At 44.8% G+C, this 20,069-nt stretch overlaps 1 protein-coding gene across 1 annotated transcript in view; it reads right to left on the minus strand.

The window, feature by feature from the left end:
- Positions 1–11,312: 11,312 nt before the first annotated feature.
- The window catches only part of PIN1 (peptidylprolyl cis/trans isomerase, NIMA-interacting 1), a 59,199-nt gene continuing 50,442 nt past the window's right edge, over positions 11,313–20,069 (minus strand). Inside the window, exon 4 of the mRNA XM_042453534.1 lies at positions 11,313–12,869. Within this exon, the coding sequence (XP_042309468.1) occupies positions 12,760–12,869 (110 nt within the window). The 3' untranslated portion in view covers positions 11,313–12,759. The remainder of the gene's footprint in view (positions 12,870–20,069) is intronic.

Here is a 20,069-nt window from a genome sequence, read left to right on the forward strand (position 1 = left end):
TTATAGTCTCTTTGGCACCTCCATTCCTTTAAACAATCACTTGAACATGACATCTAATCTATCAAGATCAACGCATGTGTCTATATAAAAAAAATCAATCTCAACATATATAAAACTATAGAGGTCACTATAAAACCTATTGTCATTAAATACCATATCTCTATATTGTATGTTCAAACCATTTAACTCATCCCCAACCACCACACTTTCTCAAGCCACCGGCTTTAGCCAAGGTGGGATCAGCCCACAAATACTAAGCTTGAGTGGGAAGGCTCCTTTCTCACAGTTCTTTTTAGCTTTAGAAAAACACATTAACCCTTACAGAACTAACCCAACATTTATACAATCCCAATTAACCATAAAGTATCAATCCCATCTATAAAGCCAATCAATTTCTGACAGGAAGGCATTAATTAAGCATTAATTAAATATGCACCCTGACAGAATTGTTCAGGCCATTGTATTTCCAATTACCATGTATAGATGCGAGAGCTAGACAGTGAAGGAGGCAGACAGAAATAAAATCAACTCATATGAAATGTGGTGCTGGAGAGGAGTACTTAGGATACCATGGACAGCCAAGAAAACAAACAAATGGGTTCTTGAAGAGATCAGGCTCTCCTTGGAAGCAAAGATGGTCAAGTTGAGACTATTGTACTTTGGCCACATAATGAGAAGGCACAGATCACTAGAAAAAGCAGTAATGCTAGGAAAGGTAGATGGTAGAAGAGAGGAAGACCACAAACCAGATGAATAGACTTGATTAGGGGGGTTATGGGCAAGGGCTGCAGGATCTGGGCAAGGCAGTGGAGGATAGGGATTCTTAGACATGTTTCATTGGACCTTATCACACATGGGGGGGGGGGGTTGCAGCTCAGATCCACAGACACTACTGTTCTAGCAATGCAAAGCATGATGGTTTTTTTACACCAGATCCAGAGTCACTCCTCTCTAGCAATTCGGATTGAGGTTAAAACGTCATTTTGTTCCACACCTAGTTGCCTTTCTGTTGTCCTTCCGAAGTGAGGGGCAAGCGAAGTCACTTCGATTCCAAGCAAGTCACGTGATGCGGACTCAAGCAATGGGAAGTGAGTGCACATTGTATTATCACACCAGAGCATACTTTGAGGGTTCAACGATTCAAATCGGCACCCTAGGGCATGCTCAGTGGGGCTCTGGATGCTGTCCTCCTTCCCTGCCCCCTCCTTAGCTGTCATCCTTCATCGAGGTGAAGGAGGAGGCAGGGGATGGTGGGATCGGTGGCAGGTTGGAAGGAGAGCGAGCAGATCGGGGTCTAGGAGCAGTCAGGGGATGATGGGATAAGTCATGGGGGTCCTGGGGCCCGGCTTGGGATGCCAGAGAGCAGGGGATGATGGGTTAGCTCGCTGGGGTCCCTGGGGCCCAGGATCGGGATGCAGGAGAAGGCAGGGATGATGGGATAGGTCACTGGGGTCCCTGGGGCCAGGATCGGGATGCCGGAGAAGGCAGGGGATGATGGGATAGGTCGCTGGGGGTCCTGGGGCCCGGATTGGGATGCAGGAGAAGGCGGGGGATGATTGGGTTAGCTCACTGGGGGTCCCTGGGGCCCGGATCGGGATACCGGAGAAGGCAGGGGATGTGATTTAGCTCACTGGGTGTCCCTGGGGCCCGGATCGGATGCGGAGCAGTCGGGGATTATGGATAGCCCGCTGGGGGTCCCTGGGGCCAGGATCGGGAATGCAGGAGAAGGCAGGGGATGATGGGATAGGTCACTGGGGGTCCCTGGGGCCAGGATCGGGATGCAGGAGAAGGCAGGGGATGATGGGATAGGTTGCTCGGGGTCCCTGGGGCCAGGATCGGGATGCAGGAGCAGTCAGGGGATGATAGGTTAGCTCACTGGGAGTCCCTGGGGCCCGGATCGGGATGCAGGAGCAGTCAGGGGATGATGGGATTGGTGGGAGGCTGAAGGAGGGGAGAAGATCAGGGTCTAGGAGAAGGCAGGGGGTGATGGGATTGGTGGCAGGCTGAAGGAGGGGAGCAGATCGGGGTCTAGGAGAAGGCAGGGGATGTTGGGATTGGTGGCAGGCTGAAGGAGGGGAGCAGATGGGGGTCTAGGAGGACTCAGGGGATGATGGGATCGGCTGGTTGGCAGAGAGGAGAAGATGGCATGAAGGACAAGGAGGTGGGTGACAGAGCAGGACGCAGGGGCCAAGGGGGGTGGCATTGGAGTGCTTTTCCACACCAGACCAAATCGCAGTGCAATCGAAGGCAGCCAGGAAGCGAATTCTCTGAAGCCACTTTTTTTCCGTTTTTACCAAAATGAGGGGTGACTTCAGAAACACTGCTGAAGCAGTTCGCAAAGAGCTCCCATAGAAATCAATGGTGTCTGATAAAACAGTCAGTTTATGACATGAAACCGCATCATTGGAAGTACAATCACTTAGGAAGTTAGCTGGAACTGAGCCACAAAACCACCAAAAAGCTCCGTGTGATATACTCCATTCACAGAGTCGCCATGAGTTGGAAGCATCTAACAACAATAACAACAACAACAACAACAACAACAACAACAACAACAACAACAACGGTCTTTAGCCTTCTCTGCCCAAGAGTGTGTGTGCCTCATACAAATCCCAGAGTTTTGAAGTATGGAACCAGGACAGTAGAGTGGTGTCAAACTGCATTACTGTGTAAATGTCCCCATAGGTGCATGTATATAATGAAGCCAGTTACACCTTTGCCGGTCTGGCCCTTAGTCTCTGACTTAAAGTGGTGACAAACTGTATTATTTCTACAACGTAGATGCATCCTGAGGTACTTACAATGTTGCAACATTTGGAACATTTGTGTGGCTATGTGTCTGTCTGCTGGTCCTAGGGACAAGAGAAACCACCCCGAAAAAGTGGCCTGCTGCTACCCCTTTGAGTGCCAGATTGGGGCTGCGGCAATCACACGCTGTGGCACTGATCCAGTGTTTTTCCAAGACAAAAAGAAGCTGCAAAATGCTGCTTCTTTTTGGCCTGAAAAAAGGGCACCCTTGCCACTGCACAACTCTTCCCTGTTATTTGGCTCAGCGTGCCTAAACACTGCACTGAAGAAAGATCATGATGCCACCTGCCATCTGGACAGGTGGGTGGCATGACACAACTTTGGGGCTTGCAGCGTGCAGTCACCATGCTCTCACTCCACCCCAATGCCAGTCCTTTTGGCCGGTCTGTACAGCCCCTTGGTTTCCTGTAGATATATTTTTTGAAAATCTAGTAATCTTTCATTGAGGTTTATGTCCAGATTTTTCATTACTTTAATTCTATAATCAGTGTTTTTTTTCCTTTCTTTTTATGATTATGAATTATGCAAGATGGGGGGTATATCAGAACAGAAAACTCTTTGCTTGTGAAAAGTAAATAGGGAGGGTGCCAGCCTAACTTTTCTGGGAAGGGGGTACCAGAGCCTGAAGAAAGCCACTGAAAAGGCCTGCTCCTGCCTTCCCACCAGATGTACTTCTGAGGGAGGTGGGACAGAGAGAAGGGTCTCCATAGCAGATCTCAGAGCACAGGCTAGTTCATAAGGGGTAATACAGTCCTTCAAATAATCTGGACCTGAGCCATGTAGGGCTTTGAAGGTCACAATCAGAATTTTGAATTGTGCCAAGAAATGGACCAGCAACCAATGGAGCTGTTGTAACAAGGAAATTGTCTGCTCCCTGTAGCCAGAACTCATTAGTAATCTGGCTGCAGGTCTTTGGACCAGTTGAAGTTTCCGAACGTTCTTCAAAGGCAGCTCCACTTAGAGCACATCACAGTAATCAAACCGGGATGTAATTAAGGCATATGTCACCATGGTCAGATCCAACACCTCAGGGAACAAACACAGCTGGTGAACAAGCATTAACTGTGCAAATGCACTCCTAGTCACTGATGAAACCTGAGCTTCCGGGCTTAGAGTTGAGTCCAGGAGCAAACTCAAGCTATAAAGTTGCATCTTCAAGATAAGTATGACCCCATCCAGCAGAGGCTGAATCTTTATTCCCTCATCTGTCTGCTGACTGACCAGGAGCACCTTCATCTTGTTTGGATTAAGTCCTGAGTTGTTTGCCTTCATCCAGTTCATTTCTAATGACAGGCAACAGTTTAGGACCAAAAACAGTTTCCTTGGCTTGTGGCGAAGAGGAATAATAGAGTTGGGTGTCATCTGCATACTGATGATGATGTCCCATACATTGTGTTAGGACACAAATGTCCCATTTTGATTTGTGAGTGAACCGTGCAAGAATGTTGGTATGGGTGCTAGGATGAGAACAACTCCTCCACCTAGAAGGCAGGAGAGCACAAGTCCATGCCTGATCCTGTTAAGGAAGGACCAAATGGAGAAGCAAAGAATGAAAGGACTTATTGAATACATCCACTCATAGTTTACAACAGAGCAGAGCTATGTCCCAAAATGTAGAAGAGCCATGACCAAAGAAGGATGCAAACAAAGACAAAGCTAGAAACCTTCAAACTGCTCCTCCGAGAAAGCGGCCTTGACCAGACAAGCCAAGAAATAAAGACATAAGGAGTAAGGCAAAGGAGGAGAGGGACTCTGGGGCTGAACAGACTGCCTCTAAGAGGCGGCTCCGTGCCACCCCTGGAAGAACTGGGTTGAGGATGTGGCAACCACACACCAAGCCCCCAACCCAGCAGTTCTGCAGCGCAAAAAAGCTGCTGCAAAAAGTGGCTCCTTTTTACACCACAGAAAGGGCGCATTAGCCACCGCTGCCACGGCTCTTCCACGAATCTTTAGTGCAGCGCATGCAAACACTGAGCCAAAGACACGGCATGATGCTGCCCGTCATGCAGTGGGGCACTCAGTGTCATGCCAGTTTGGGGGTAGAGGCAGGGCAGCTGGGTTACTGTCGCCATGCCCCACTCTTCCCCCATGCCAGCTCTTTATCCTGGTCTGTTGAGGCCCTCTATTACAATGTGAGAGTCCCTTGACAGCACTGAGATGAATACATAAGCTTGCTGCTCCTGGTAGGGGTGTATCACAAATAACATGAAGCCTTGGAAGGAATCTGACATCCAATTTTGCAGGTGCTGCCACTTCAGAGCAGTGATGAGATTTTGTGCACTTCCAAGATATGTGAAGAATAAGGAAACTAGAGTGTGCATAAAATTTAGACTGGCTGCCTTTCAGAAAGTGTGGGTTATGCTTATTCAGCAGTTTCAAATGTGGTACACACTACAGATGGATCTAACTACTGATAAGAACAGGTTGCTTACTTGTGACTGTGTGGTTCTTTGAGTGGTCATCTGTGAGCTCACACAAAATTCGATCTCTGTGCATATGCAGTGCAATATGTAGGTTGCCCTGCCTGTCTAGCCTCAGTACCAAGTGCGCAAAGTAGCAGAATTTGGGGGAAAATGTCAACGAGACAAAAGAGAGGAGGAAGGGCAGAGTTGTGTGAGGTCACCAATGACCACTTGAAGAAAAACAATTTCAGGTAAGCTTCTCCTTCTTCATCTCTGTGACTCACACAAAATGGGAGACTGGCAAGCTCCTTACCCCCAAAGGTGGGAGTGCCATGACACAGATGAGAAAAGTACTGCCCTGCCAAAGGCTGCCTCCCATCAGGAATGATTGTCTATCCTGTAGTGGGAGACAAAGGTGGAAGGTTGTGACCACTTTGTGGCCTGATAGATGTCCTGTAGCAGGACTCCAGACAGAAAGGTTGTAGATGCCAATGCTGTTCTGGTGGAATGATTTCTAATTTGAGGAAAGGGCAGTTTGCCCACCATCTCATATGTCAGGTTGATGGCTGCTGCCATGCACTTGGAAAACCATTGAGGTGATATCGAGAGTCCTAATTTGTCTATCTCTGGGGTATGCTGGATCATAAAGATAGTATGTAGAGTGAGTGTGATTTGTGTGATGATAGGAGGGTGCAACTCAATGTGTCCACTAGGATGTTTTGCTCACCTATATACCTAAGGGAAAGAGGCAGGCTACTGCCAAAACACCAGCTTTACAGCTTTAGACACTCCAGAAATCGCACTGTGTAGGTGCAGAGATTCAGAGATCATGAAGAAGAAACAGTTGGTTGAATTCAGAGGTAAATGTCCATTGCAGCAGTGTATGCCAAGAAAATCAGGAAATGGTCAGAAATGTGTTGTGGTGCTGTGAGGCATCATATCCACTTAAGAAAGACATTTACCTAGCCAAGCAGCTGGATACACCATGGGGAGCAGAGTTTAGTTAGATTGTTTAATTACACACTAATGAAATTGTATTTCTAGACTGGATGTGATATAAAGGTAAAGGTTTTAGCTTGGCATGATTGTCTAGTTGTGCCTGACTGTAAGGGGCAGTGCTCATCTCCATTACTAAGTCGAAGAGCCAGTGTTGTCAGAAGACAACTCCGGTGATCATGTGGCCAGCATGGCTGCACAGAATGGTGTTACCTTCCCACCAAAGTGGTACCTATTTACCTACTTGCAATTTTACATTCTTTCGAACTGCTAATTTGGCAGAAGTTGGGACTAGTGATGGGAACTCACTCCACCCCATGACACTTGGGCCTCAAACTGCCGACCTGCTGATCTTGCAATCGTCAAGCGTCAGCATCTTAACCACTGAGCCACCATGTCCTTAATGTGATATAATGGGACATTTTTTCACCAATATAAAACTGGCATAAATATATTAAACAAAGTCCTAACATACCCTTCAACAAAATAAATACTACCCCACCCCATCCATTAATACACAGGTAGTTCTGCAGTGGGACAGACAGCATAGAGAAAATCAGCAGAAAATGCACCACATTAGAACACTTGCTTACAAGTCACTGCAGTATGCAAGTGGGTGTGTAAAATGGCTGGCATAAAGGATGACCATGAGTGATAATTTTCTGCAGCAGAAATTATTTTATTTTGGGGTAGAAAATCTGTATTCATTTCCTAATTTGATTCGTGTCCATGGGGATTAAAAAGATGGCCCCACCTCAAGCTGGAAATAACACTGGTAGGACATGAAAATAATGCTGTTTACCTTTAAAATCTATCAACTGCTCCAAATAAGTGATCTGGCACATGTGAACATACATGTTCTGGTCCTGAATGTTTGATTATTGTGTGATACCCTTCATGCTGTACCTACAAACACCCAGAAGGTTACTGCATTTGTCTCCACTACAATGCGCTGGAATCTTCATAGATTCAGAAAGAAAAGAAAAAAAAAACCACCAGCAGTGACTCAAAGCAAGTTATTTTTAAAAATCAGTTTGGGTGAGTTTTGGTTTGATCTTCTACTCAGTTTGTTAGTAGAAGCTGGACCTTTATTAAATCTTGCTGAGTGCTGTTGTCTATTCAGTGGTTTGGAAGAAGTCCAATTAGATCTGAAAGATCTAAACTTTCACTGTCTTAACTGAGACCTGTAGGGACAAAAGAATTAGCTCTAACATTGAAAGTATTTTTATCCTCCTTTTTTATCTAATGATTGCAATGCTTTTTGCTTATCTTTAATTTTGACTAACACATCATCTAACATGTTGCCAAACAATTTAGAGCCCTTAAAAGGACATGTAGCCAACTAAGCCTAAGATATGGTGTCAGCATTCCAATTCTTTAGCCAATTATTGGTACATGGTAGCAATATCTGGTGCCATGGCCCTAGAGCAAACTGTAAAGAATCCAGACTGGCACCTGCCATGAAAGCAGAGGCCTTGACTAATTTATTGATCCCTTGCCAAAGCTTAGTTTTTTTCCTTAGGAACCTGTGGGAGCAAATCCAGGATCCAGTTCTAATATTGGTCTTAGCAAACAAAGAATTGACTGCAGCAGCTCAAATGGCAAGAACAGCAACCTTGTGAGGCCTGCATTAAAAAGTCTCCAACATTTTATCCTCATGGTTTCTGGGGATATCATCTGTATCTCTAGGGAAAAGAATACCCCCAAGCCAGTCCAGCCAGAGAAGCATGAATGGTCCATTACATTGTAGAAATAATCCAGTTTGAGACCACTTTAACTGCCCTGGCTCAATGCTAGGGAATTCCAGGAACTGTAATTCTGAGACATTTCTCTGTGAGAGAACTCTGGTGCTACAATAAGCTACAATTTCCAGGATTCCCCACTACTGAGCCAGGGCAGTTAAAGTGGTCTCAAACTGGATTATTTCTGCAATATGTTTTGGACCAATGAAGGGCAGTTTCAGTATCTCTATCACCTCATTAGAAAAGGCATAAGGGCCCTTAGTTTAAGCCGGTGCAGCCCTTGCCAAACCAAGTTGAGACCATTCCCCTCTCCATCATTTCAACAGAAATCTCTTAGCCTTAGATCTCATTTCAGGTATTCCTTCCCTTCTTTTACTAGATTAAACTCAGACTTTTCCACCTTCCTGAGAACCGTAGGGAATTCCTCTGAGTCAAACAAATGAAGAGATGCTCACTCTGGAGAAAGACCTACCTGTTCACACAGGCTTTTAAGTAATTGTTATAAGGACATCATCATCATCATCATCATCATCATCATCGTAAATTAATAATCCACCTTCCTCCTTGTCTGCAACAATTCAATTTCAGTAATGTCCTGCCAGAAGACACATTCTTCTTCATCTTAGCATTGAGTGAGAAACCACTGAAGCACCCCATCATGTTCCCCCTACTCATGGGAGGATGAGGACTCAAGAGGAATGTCTCTGTGAATGTTTAGAACACTTTCAGCCACTATAAGGCCTATACTCGGCTACTTGTTCTTCGCTAAACTTGTGCCAACTGTTTGCGCTCCATTTGACCACCCTTTTGTGAAGTCTCAGAGATCATCACTGATGCCCACTGCCTGTTTCACTATGAGAGAAATCCAGTGGCAAAACCCTGGATGTAGGCACTGCTGATCAATCACAAGGGGCAGGAGAGAAGTGGGAGCATCAGAAATGTTCATCTGCATGGCCACAGCAATGCCATTCAAATCACTTGAATGCTCAAACTACTGTGTAATAAATAATAAATAATTTTTTTATTTATATACCGCCCTTCCTGAGATCAGGGCGGTTTACATCATAAAAACAAAACAGGTTACAATAAACATCTTAAATTAACTACACATCCATGTAATAAAAGAAGATAAAAGCCCCGTTAGCCAATCCTCTTGCAGAACACGAAGGAGGGGAGGCCTACTAGGACTCTGATTGGGGGAATGCGGTCTTAAACAGAAAGGTTTTTAAATCCTTCCTAAATTGGGCCAGGGAGGTGGCCGAGCGGAGCTCTGAGGGCAGCGTGTTCCAAAGGGCCGGGGCGGCGATAGAGAAAGACTTCCTCGTGGTAGAGGTAAGTCTAGCCCCTGGCACCTTAAGTAATTGCTGCCCAGATGTTCTGAGGGTGCGGGATGGAATGTATGGGGAGAGGCGGTCCTTCAGGTATCCTGGGCCCAAGCCATTTAGGGCTTTATAGGTCATCACCAACACCTTATATTGTGCCTGGAAGCGAATAGGCAGCCAATGCAGATCTTGGAGCACCGGTGTTATGTGGCTGGCCCTGGAAGTACCAGTAACCAGCCTGGCTGCCATATTCTGTACCATTTGTAGCTTCCGGGTTTGGTATAAGGGTTGCCCCATGTAGAGTGCATTGCAGAAATCCAATCTCGAGGTTACCAGAGCATGTACAACAGTTTCAAGGTCCCTCTGGGCCAGGTATGGGCGCAGCTGGCGAATAAGCCGAAGCTGATAACAGGTGCTCTTGACCGTCGCATTCACCTGAGCAGTCAGGTGAAGCGACGAGTCAAGAAGCACCCCCCAAACTGCGCACAGAGTCCTTCACAGGGAGCGTGACCCCGTTCAGGACAGGTGGAACTACCGCCATTTCTGGACCAGGGGAACCTATCACAAGTACCTCCGTTTTCTCTGGATTCAGCTTGAGTCGGTTTTCCCTCATCCAGCCCATTACTGACTCCAGGCACGCCACGAGAGGAGAGACGCCATCCTCAGTCACTGCATCAGTCGGAGACATAGAGAAAATTATTTGGGTGTCATCAGCGTACTGATAACCCCGCGCTCCATGTCTTCGGATGATCTCTTTAGTGTAGCATCACTAAACCCCTTACCCACCTGTGTCCCAAAAAGGGTTAGGATCTGATACCCCAAACAGGGGTCCTCCAACTCAGCATACTCAAATGGTGCTTCCTTCACTGTCCATTCGCCCCAACTACTTGTCAGAGGAGAGTTGGGGGCTCAGCACACAATCCATTTCTCCGTACACTAACCACCTCCATCAGGTTAGAAAAGCTGCGAGAACCAAAAATGTTCCTTAGAACAAAACCAGTCATTAGTTGTCAAAAATAACACAAAGGTTCAGTGATAAGTGAAACCATGTCCTGTTGGATGTGAGGCCTGATGGAACTGCAAAGGAGGGGTTCTCTCTCACACTTAGGGTGGATAAGTGGAGTAACAGGTTGAAGATACCCTGCCTTGGAAGTGTGCAGGAGAAGCAAGACCCCAATGTAAGGATTGTCTCCCCATAAAGCAGGAAAATTAAAGCCAGTTTTGGAATGATAGGACTAGTATCAGAAGTATTCAGAAATACTTTAGTATCGGATTAGTATCGGAAGTATTTGGACTGGTACTTGGAAATATAGTTTCATTGCACTTCGAATGTGATCTGGGACATGGCAAGAACTACAGCCCACCACCAACCCATTTACACAACTATTCAAACCATGACCAATCCTGGAAAATGTGTACTTTCCTTGACTTTGTATTCTCTTCCTTTCTGTCTCTCCTGTCTGACATCATCAGACTTTGTCCTCCACTGAAATGGCTCCTTGAAACTTGAAATAAATATTCTATCTCTGTCAACACAAAATCTCATTCCATAACACAACACTCAACCTAACTTAATCTTTGTGTTTTAAAATTGTACTGTGTTGTTGTTTTTAAGCATCTTTGGCGAGCCCTCTCAGGTCCAATTTGGGAGAAAGTTGCTAAATACCTCTTCCTTCCAATATTTTTCCATTAGAGCTGACCTCTACCAATTGTCACTTATCAATCACCCATGACAAGTCTGTTTAGGGAACTACTAGGCAGCCTGAAAAAGGAGTAGAGGAAGGAAATGGAGAATGTGCACTGGGCAGCAATATCAGCCATTTGCTGAGCACCTTGCAAGCCATACACAGTCCATAGCTAGGCGGGCTGTGTTTGGCCTGGTTGTTCATGAAACTGTGCAGAATTGTTCCAGTAACTTCAGACGAGTTCTTTTTAGACCTGGTAAGCTCTGCTTTATGATGAAAAAAGAATAAAATGAGATACATACAATCAAATACAAGCACATGTGAAAAAGCAAAACAAAACAAAACAAAAATCACATCTTAAGGTCAAAACTCTGATGATATTTAATTGGAGAGGTTTATTTTATTTTATTTTTCTTGCATAAGAGAAAGGGAACACTCTCTCTATACATATATATACACAAAGCTTGCTTGGATGACCAAATGCAAGGAACTTGGTGAGAATTTTATTTGACTAAACAGAAACAATGCAGTGTAACTGAAAGATTGACTTTACAGTGTTTTCTTAAACCACAAATGGATCGTGACTTGCTTCTTAAAAAAGAAAAAAAAGAATAACATATCAAATAAACCAACTAACAAACCCCTGGTAACTATATCTACCAGCCTTCCCATAGGATGGTATTTCAGCATCAAGAACCATACATGGGAATGGTTAACATACAATCTAACCTAATGTAATTTTGCAGGAATCTAAAGCTGGGGAAAGGAAGAGCTATATGGGAAGCGTACCAATGGTTAATACCTTTGCTTGTCCTTAAAAAAAAGGCATCTTCAAGTTTTAAGTCAATGTGAAAACATACTGGAGGAAAACACATAGCAGATTAAAAACCAGGTGTCTGGATCCAGAGTCCTGGGAATACTCAGATGCCCATGCTGAGTTACTTCACAAGCAGGTCTTCCCCATTTGCTTCTATTGGGTGTGAGTGTGGGGTGGTGAAGAACAATACAACAGAAGGGGGTACTTATCTCTTTAGAGGCATGGAAACTCCCCCTATATGGAAGCAAACAAGATGCAAGGAAACTCCTGCTTGTTGGAAGCAAACAAGGAAGCCCAGTGGGGACCACCAGTATGGCTCAGTTAGGACACTGCACATTTGAGGTTGCTACCTCAAAGGAAGGCTATCTTGCAGAAAAAAGGTTCCTGTTATATTATATATCCAAGGGCAATTTATCAGTGATTGGCCAACCTGAAAACTGAATGCCACTGAATTCTGCTTCGGGGTGGAAAGGGAACATAATATTTTTAACACCTAAGTAAGGGTAGACAGTAGCAGAAAAGATCCTGATTCTATCTAAAACACTGAGGGCTAAATTTTGCCACCATCGATGGGTGGTGCCCTGCAATAAATAACTCTACTATATGTTGAATAGGGAGCTAAAGCATTGACAAATTATCCTGTAAGGACAGGCGCATCTCCTGAATGAGAGGAATCATCAGCATCAGACTCAAGCGGCTCAAACATCCTCGTCTCTAGCCCCAGAAAGACGCTACTGTCTCTGTTTTTGATTATGTTTTCAGCCTCAACTAACCATGCATCTCTATGGGGGGAAACATTACATCAGGGTGCCAAAGAAGGAACTGAGATATGAAACAAGGGTTTTTTTAAATACAGAATAAAAATGAAAACGCTAGATATGAAGTTTGTTCAGGGACAGAGAGAGCACAGAGGGTCGGAATAAAGGTTCTCTTGTTCCTCTTTTCCCGCCACCCTTTCCTTTCCCAGTGTGTCACACCAAGGCACTTTCACTCTGTACGTAGGATGATATGGATCCCTGAATCTGTGAATACTGGTCCACTCATCTCGCCAGTCCTCAGTGCAAATGAGGCATCTTCAAAAGGTTTCTGCATTTGACCTGCCAGACAGAAGAAGAGACTTCAATTACAATTACAATTAAATTAATTAAATTGAATTAAATTCAATTACAGCTCGAACACAACTGGCATCATATCAAGAGGACTTTAATCAGAGACATTCCAAATTTGTCCTCACGTGTTCCATCAGGATATCCAGAGCAATGTGAGAACATGAAGATACAATAAATAATCACGAAAAGGCATTTGGGTGGACACATCCACGAGAAGTGAAAAGAGGACCATAGCAAAATATTTTCTCCTAAGTGTTTAGATTAGTCTAGAAGTTTGCAAATGTCCTTAATCAGCAATAGCATACAATTACACGCTATTCTTTACTGTTGGACAAATATGCATGTTTTATTTCTTGGCAAAACTCCATGTGTAATACTTATACACATGCCCTTCTGCAAACACTCTACTGCAGGTCTCCTGAGATTCTGACAATAGGCTCTTACCATCCCCCCAAATCCCCTGGCACCAAGAACACACCAGTCTTAAAGTTCTCCACCTCAAATGCACTCTCTGGCACAGAGGAGAAAAAACACATTGTAATGTGCATTCCAAACCATCCTCAAACATTTATGAGACAAGATGGAAGCGTTAAAAATCTAGGCTGGGTGTGCATTTTAACACTCCAGCTTCTAAATCAAGCATTCCCAGTTACCCAAACCCTAAATCGTTTTTGTTCCAATTCTGCTCCCCCATTTTATACATTCTTTTTAATGTATCAAGCAGGTGGTCCATAGGATATAAAATCAGATGTAGGACATAAAATGAGATAGGATTGCAACACATCAGAGTTCGAAGAGGACATTCTACTTCCCAATACTCTCCTAATGCTCTAATGATGTGTCTCCTCATATGTGTACAGTAAGTGGACACGCTACAAACAATACTTTCTACAACCAGAAAACTAGTACATCATGGAAGAAAATTCTTGCTGTGTAGCTTACTAGCTGCAAAGTGTATTTTGTTGTTGTTTTAATATAGGGGATGTCTTCCCATCTGCAGAGAGAATCTCAGTCATCTCAACGTTACATCCTGCAACAGTTCCTCAGTTCCCTACGTCTGCTTTGATAGTCTAATGCACACTTGAGTTGTCAAAGGCTCTGGGGTCAATTTTTTGCCTGAGGTCCCAGTGAGCAATAGCAATAGCATTTATATTTTTATACCACTTAGTAGTGAACTCAGCACTCTCTAAGCAGTTTACAATCTGTAAGCCAATTGCCCCCAACAAGTTGGGTACTCATTTTACTGACCTACGAAAGGATAAAAGGCTGAGTCAATCTTGGAGCCTTGGGATCGAACTCACAACACTGTGGATGAAGTACCTGCTATTAGCCTCTGCACCACCAGAGGGGCATAAAGCCTAGAAATACTATTCTTTAAAAAAAAAATCCAGAAGTGGCTGAAAGCTCATTCCAGTTTCATTCTTTATTTGTCAGGTTTTTTTCCAATTTTGGGAGTTAGTGGGGGATCTGGAAGGGTCTAGAACTTGAAAACAACTATTCCTTGAAGTGTCTAGGAGCAAAAAAAGGCAACCCTCCAGGTAATTATCAGCAGTCAGATTGCATTGGGTGGGGGTTCAAGATGCAAAAATGGCCATGGATTAGCTTGAAGGCCATATTTTGCTCTTCCCTAAGCAAATGTAATGGCAACAAGTTGTTTCTTTGTTCTATACTTCTCCTAGCACTGTACTGATGCTGAAGACTGCAATGCGCTGACAAGATGCAGGGGATACCCCTAGAAATGTGGGGTGGAAAACAGAATGTTTTCTGGTAACTTTTGAATGCTATATTTTTCCATGGAAAATTTTCCACACCATTTACATATCTTCATCTATGTTTATCCATTGCTGTCTGGGCTGTTGCATTGCAATAAATCATGTTATATGGCAGCGGTCGGCAACCTCCGGCCCGCGGGCCTAATGCGGCCCGCGGACGCGGCGGGACCGGCCCGCGCTCGCTACTGCCGCCGATTGCGCAGCCAATTGCTGCTGCTCCGGGCGCCATTTTGTTCTTTAAAGTGGCGGTGAAGTCTCGCGCGACGGGAAAAGTCGCGCGAGAGTTCGCCGCCATTTTGATGAACAAAATGGCGGCGCCCATCTAAGAGGCCCGGTGTGCTCTCTGGAGCCTTGTTTGAGGGCTTCAGGGCCGCACCGGGCCTCCAAATGGGCACCGCCCTCTTCCCTCCTCCTCCTCCGCCCTCTCCCTCCTGAGTCTACCCTCTTCCCTCCGCCCACCTCCCTCCTTCTCTCTATGGAAGAATGGAGGAGAAGGAGGAAGAGGCGGCAGAGCGCCAGAGCGAGAGCCAGACCCATAGCCACGGCCAAACCCACAGCCACGAGAGAGGTTGGTTCATTGGGGGGAAGGGGGTTATCGGAAGAGGGTGTGCATGTATTTCCTCATTTTGTGGCTTGCTGGTAGCTTCCCTGATGCAAAAACTGTTGTTATTATTTATGTGCCTTGGTATCTCTTTCCAAACCCCCCCCCCTCACAATGGGATGCTTGCACCTTTGTGGGTTGAGAGTGTGTGCATGTATTTCCTCATTCTTTAATTTATTTTTAGGCTTCGGCTGAAGGAAGGGAATGAGGAGGAGAGGCCAGGCACATGCCTCCTTCTCCTTACGGGGCTTTGGTGGAAGCTCCGCCCCCAGCATGTGGCTCTGCCCCTGGAGGGAGGAAGCTCCACCCAGCATGTCGCCCCACCCCAGAGGCTGGAAGCTCCGCCCTGGTGTGTGGCTCCACCCCCAGAGGGTGGAAGCTCCGCCCCAGAGAGTGGAAGCTCCGCCTCAGCATGCAGCTCCGCCCCCGGAGGGTGGAAGCTCCGCCCCTGGAGGGTGGAAGCCCCACCCCTGACTTCGGCCCCCCAGTTGTCTGAGGGACAGCAACCCGGCCCCCGGCTCAAAAAGGTTGCCTACCCCTGTTATATGGGCTAAATACAAAATGTGAAGTTCTAGTTATTCTTCTGAGGAGGCAAGCATGATAAACCCTAGTGCACAGAGGAACAGACTAACAAATGGAACAGACTGATAAGCTTGTTTCTATTTAGCAAAATTTTTGTCAAACATCAAAATCTCAGTTATAAGTACCATTAATCAAGAAAAAATAAGGTGCGTTGCCTGTGTCCAGACTCACGTTCACATTTCAAAGAAATAAAAGTTCAGCTAGTTGTACTGAATCATTTTTTTCTCAGTGTGAAATGGAACTGATAAGCAGTGCAGTGAGTGAGCAAGTCAAGCTGAAGATACTACAGTTATAAAGAGTGCTTGAAGTATCTTTACAATTTCAATTCTATATATAAGTGAAATTGTAAAGATAATTTTTGGTCACCCTGTACTTCAATAAAAGAAAGGCTGTTGGTATAAGCTGTATCAGGTACAGCTCTGTTTAGATACTGTATGTGATCTTAAAAAACCAATGTTCTTTCAAGTGTGATCATTTTTTTTGTTAAATATAAGGGATGTACTGGGTCCTATGTGGGCACCTTTTATGTGGCTTTCAGCTTATGCTGAAAGCCGCACAACAGAACAAACAATGGCGTGCACGCTGCATGTCATGCACGAACCCCATTATATCTAACGGGGCTTGAGCATTACGTGGGTTGGTGGTGGTGGTCCGGAACAGGTCCCACCCTGTAAGGCAAGGGTGTACTGTATATACAGTCCACCCTTTCCTTATGCGGGGAATCCATTCCGGACCCCCCCCCCTCAAGTAAGGGGAAAACCGTGTATGCTTGCGCCCCATTGAAAACAATAGAGCATGTGCATGGTGCTGTAACAGAAATTTCAGGATACTTAGATTTCTAGGTTTTTGCAGAGCAAAAGGATCAGCAAGAGGACCTAATAATTGAAAATCCATAAGTTTATTTCCAGTTGTCGACAAAGGAAAACATTGAACTCAGTGGAATTCAAGTTCCAAAAGCTGAGAACCCCGAACAAGACAAAATGGCTCTTTTTATATTATTCAAGACAAAGAAGCTTCTTCAATACACCTGGTTGGCTAATTACAATTTAAACATATAGAATTCTTACAATCAGAACAGAAATACATGCATACATTAAAACTGCATCATCACTCCTTACCCCCTCCTGTAGCCTTCCTTCTAACCTTGCTTCTGGATGTCCTTATCTCAGTAGTTTATGTTATGTCTTTCTACTGGTGCCAGCTTCCATTCAGGTCAAGATGCACTCACTATTCCTTTGCTCTAGTAACTCCAAGCCTTTATTTCAAAACTATCTCTCTGGCTGACAAAAGTGACTCCATCTTTCTATAGCTTTTATATTTCAAAAAGGAATTTCCACCACAGTGCATGGCACGGTGCACACACCACTCATTAAATTGTACTGTGGCTTCAGTGTAAGCTGAAAGCCGCATATGGGAAGCCCACATATGGCGCAGGTTGATTGTACTATTCTCTTTACATTATGACAAATATTTCAATAAAGTAATTTCCACATAAAGCTTTGATATATTTTTTAATATAATACTTAAACCAAACATGCTAAAAGAGATAATATTATTTGGATGCAGAGAACTTTTCCAGTTCTCACTGGGTAGCTCTCTATTGGAAAGATGGGAGCCTTTGTCCATGGAATGTGAAACTCACTCTGTTTTAGCTCCTCTATCTATTTGTTATCTGATCCTATCTATAATAAGAAAAAATGTTGTGATGGCATGAGGCACATCTCTTTCCCTGCCTGGGCCAGTTTGGTCTCAGCAGCAAAAGGAAAGTAGGAAAAGGGTTTTGCCAGGTTGTCCCACAGTACTATCAGAGACCCCTTCTGTTCCCTGCATTTCCCTTTCTTTGAAACATGGGGATTTCTGAATCCTGATCTTTCAGAAAGCCTCCCTTCATATATTACTCCATGCTGACTCCTAATCCAGCACTTTTTATTTTCACATGCCTTCTTTCTGGGAACAGCTTCAGCTCAAGTCATGATTGTTCTACACATGAAACTCAGGTCCAACAATGCTAGGAATCTGTTTTGCAACAAGAGGTAGGAGTGTTGGGGGGGAAATGCTGAGTGAGAGACAGGCAGTTATGAAATGGCTGCAGCAGGGCACAGAACAAATGGTACCTGAAGCATCTGATTTTAAAGAAGTCCAAGCATCTCTAGCTCTCAGCCCAAAATAATGAGGCTTTTAACTACTGCAAAAGGGCACCACCTCTACAGGAACTCTTTTGAGTTCTGGGGGATAACAGAAAGAAAAGAGCAAGGAGGCAAGCTCCATGATGCCTGAACTCAGCTCTGAAAGCCTTCACAAGCACTTTCTGCCTTGAGATGCTCGACACAGCACGGATCAGGCTAAAAAAGACCAAGTAAATCTCATGTAAGTTTATGACCCTTGTCTAGGAGTTGCAAGCCAGTGCTGTAGGAGACGAATACAGAAAGCTTAAAGGCAGTGTGACAGATGAATCCTTTCCCCCCTTCCTTTAAAAAAGAGTGACGTTTGGATGATATACTAATCTCTTTGCGGGCTCTGCACGAGCTGTGCATCACAGATGCATCACGACTCTGAAGAGGCTGGGTAGAATTTATATATTCTACTTTAGACTTTAAATCCATCTGTGCCTTTCCTTTCTGGCTGCAAGTCTATACTTTCTTTCCTAAGATTAGCAATTATATCTTTGGCCTGTTGTTTCCCATGAACTTTAGTTCATAAAAAGATTGGGGTAGAGAGAGGGAGAAAGCAAAGAGGTATCTATCTAAGTTTGCAATAAACCCATGCATGTGGCTGCAAGAGTGATTAAAAATGGAGGGAAGGGAATTGACACATGAACAGCTTTGAAAATGGACAACAGTGAAAAACGTGATCCATCTACTCAACAAAGATAGGGAAGAGAAGGTAGATATAGATGAGGGATGGGGAAAGTACAGCCTGTGTGCCCTATGTAGACCTAGAGACATTTTTGTGGTCCCTTAGAACTGTCTAGAGTGGAGAAGGAATTGCATGGGCTGGGGAAAGAAAACAACTTATTAATAAATTGGAAAGGGGTAAGAAAAGGGATATCCAAATTACTGGGGCTGTAGAACATCTTCCATGATATGAGAAGACTGGAACAATTTTGTCACTCCTCTTCCCTCCCATCACCACCACCATTCTGGATCCAGAAAAAGCCTTTTCAAACAAGAGGTGATCTGGAGGTTTTTCCAGAGGGCATTTGGAGGCAAAAATATATTTTCTTTGGCTGGGGGTATAGTGGGGTAGATGACCATCCAAGGTCTCTTGGTACTGTCAGTAGACCACACCTCCTAACCTTGTATATATGTATAAATATTCAATTCAGTGCTCTGCTCCCTGCCAAAATATAATTCCATTTGTTGTGTCTGGACTTGCATGACAGCAGCTATCAGCAGGGTTCTGTTCAGAGTATTATACTAATCCTGCACCCCTCTGAGCTAGTCTGGTATTGTGGATTGGGTTTGGGACTTGAAACAGGGGAAAGGAATGGTTTGTATCTTTGTTCAGCCATGTCTTATCTACAGTCTCCTCTCAACATACCACCACACAGCATACCACAATGCTTGTCTCCTCTCAGAATGCATTCCCACAGCTGGAAGGGGGAAAGAACTACCTAAATGATTGAGGCTGTGGAACAGCTTCCATCAGAGAAAGAGACTGAAGCATCTGCAGGTATTTAGTTTAGGAAAGAAAAACATAAGATGCACTCCTATGGACCCTGGTAGGGGATACACTGGACCTCTTCCTATGAGAACACACAGAGGACTGTAAGTGACAGAAGCCCTTATCAGATGAGTGTGGAACTGGGGGTCTTCTGCACTGGGCGATTCGAATTCGCGTTATTTCGCAAAGTACTGTCATACCTGGGAGTCCTTCTGCATTGGCAGGATTCAAATTGGCCAATCTGCATTCGCACAAAGTGCATTCAGTGCAGAATGTTTTGTCACACCGGTGCACAACATGAGGATTGGCCGATTCGTATCGGCCGCCTCGCACATGCTCAGTGGTGCCCTGCATGGGTTGCGACCTTAAACGCTTCCGGGGTGAAAGGGGAGGTCCCGTCATGACAGCCCGGTAAACAGCTGGAGAGCCAGCTCATGCACATTAACAATCGTGATACAACGTGCCCATTACTGTTTCCTCTCTACATTCCTGCTTGGTTTTAATGTTACCATGACCTTCCCTTACAACAAATTAGCAATGCCCGGTTCTACGTGTGTGTGTGTGTGTGTG

This window comes from Sceloporus undulatus, chromosome 2, assembly GCF_019175285.1.
Source record: "Sceloporus undulatus isolate JIND9_A2432 ecotype Alabama chromosome 2, SceUnd_v1.1, whole genome shotgun sequence".
In the NCBI taxonomy this organism is placed as follows: domain Eukaryota; kingdom Metazoa; phylum Chordata; class Lepidosauria; order Squamata; family Phrynosomatidae; genus Sceloporus; species Sceloporus undulatus.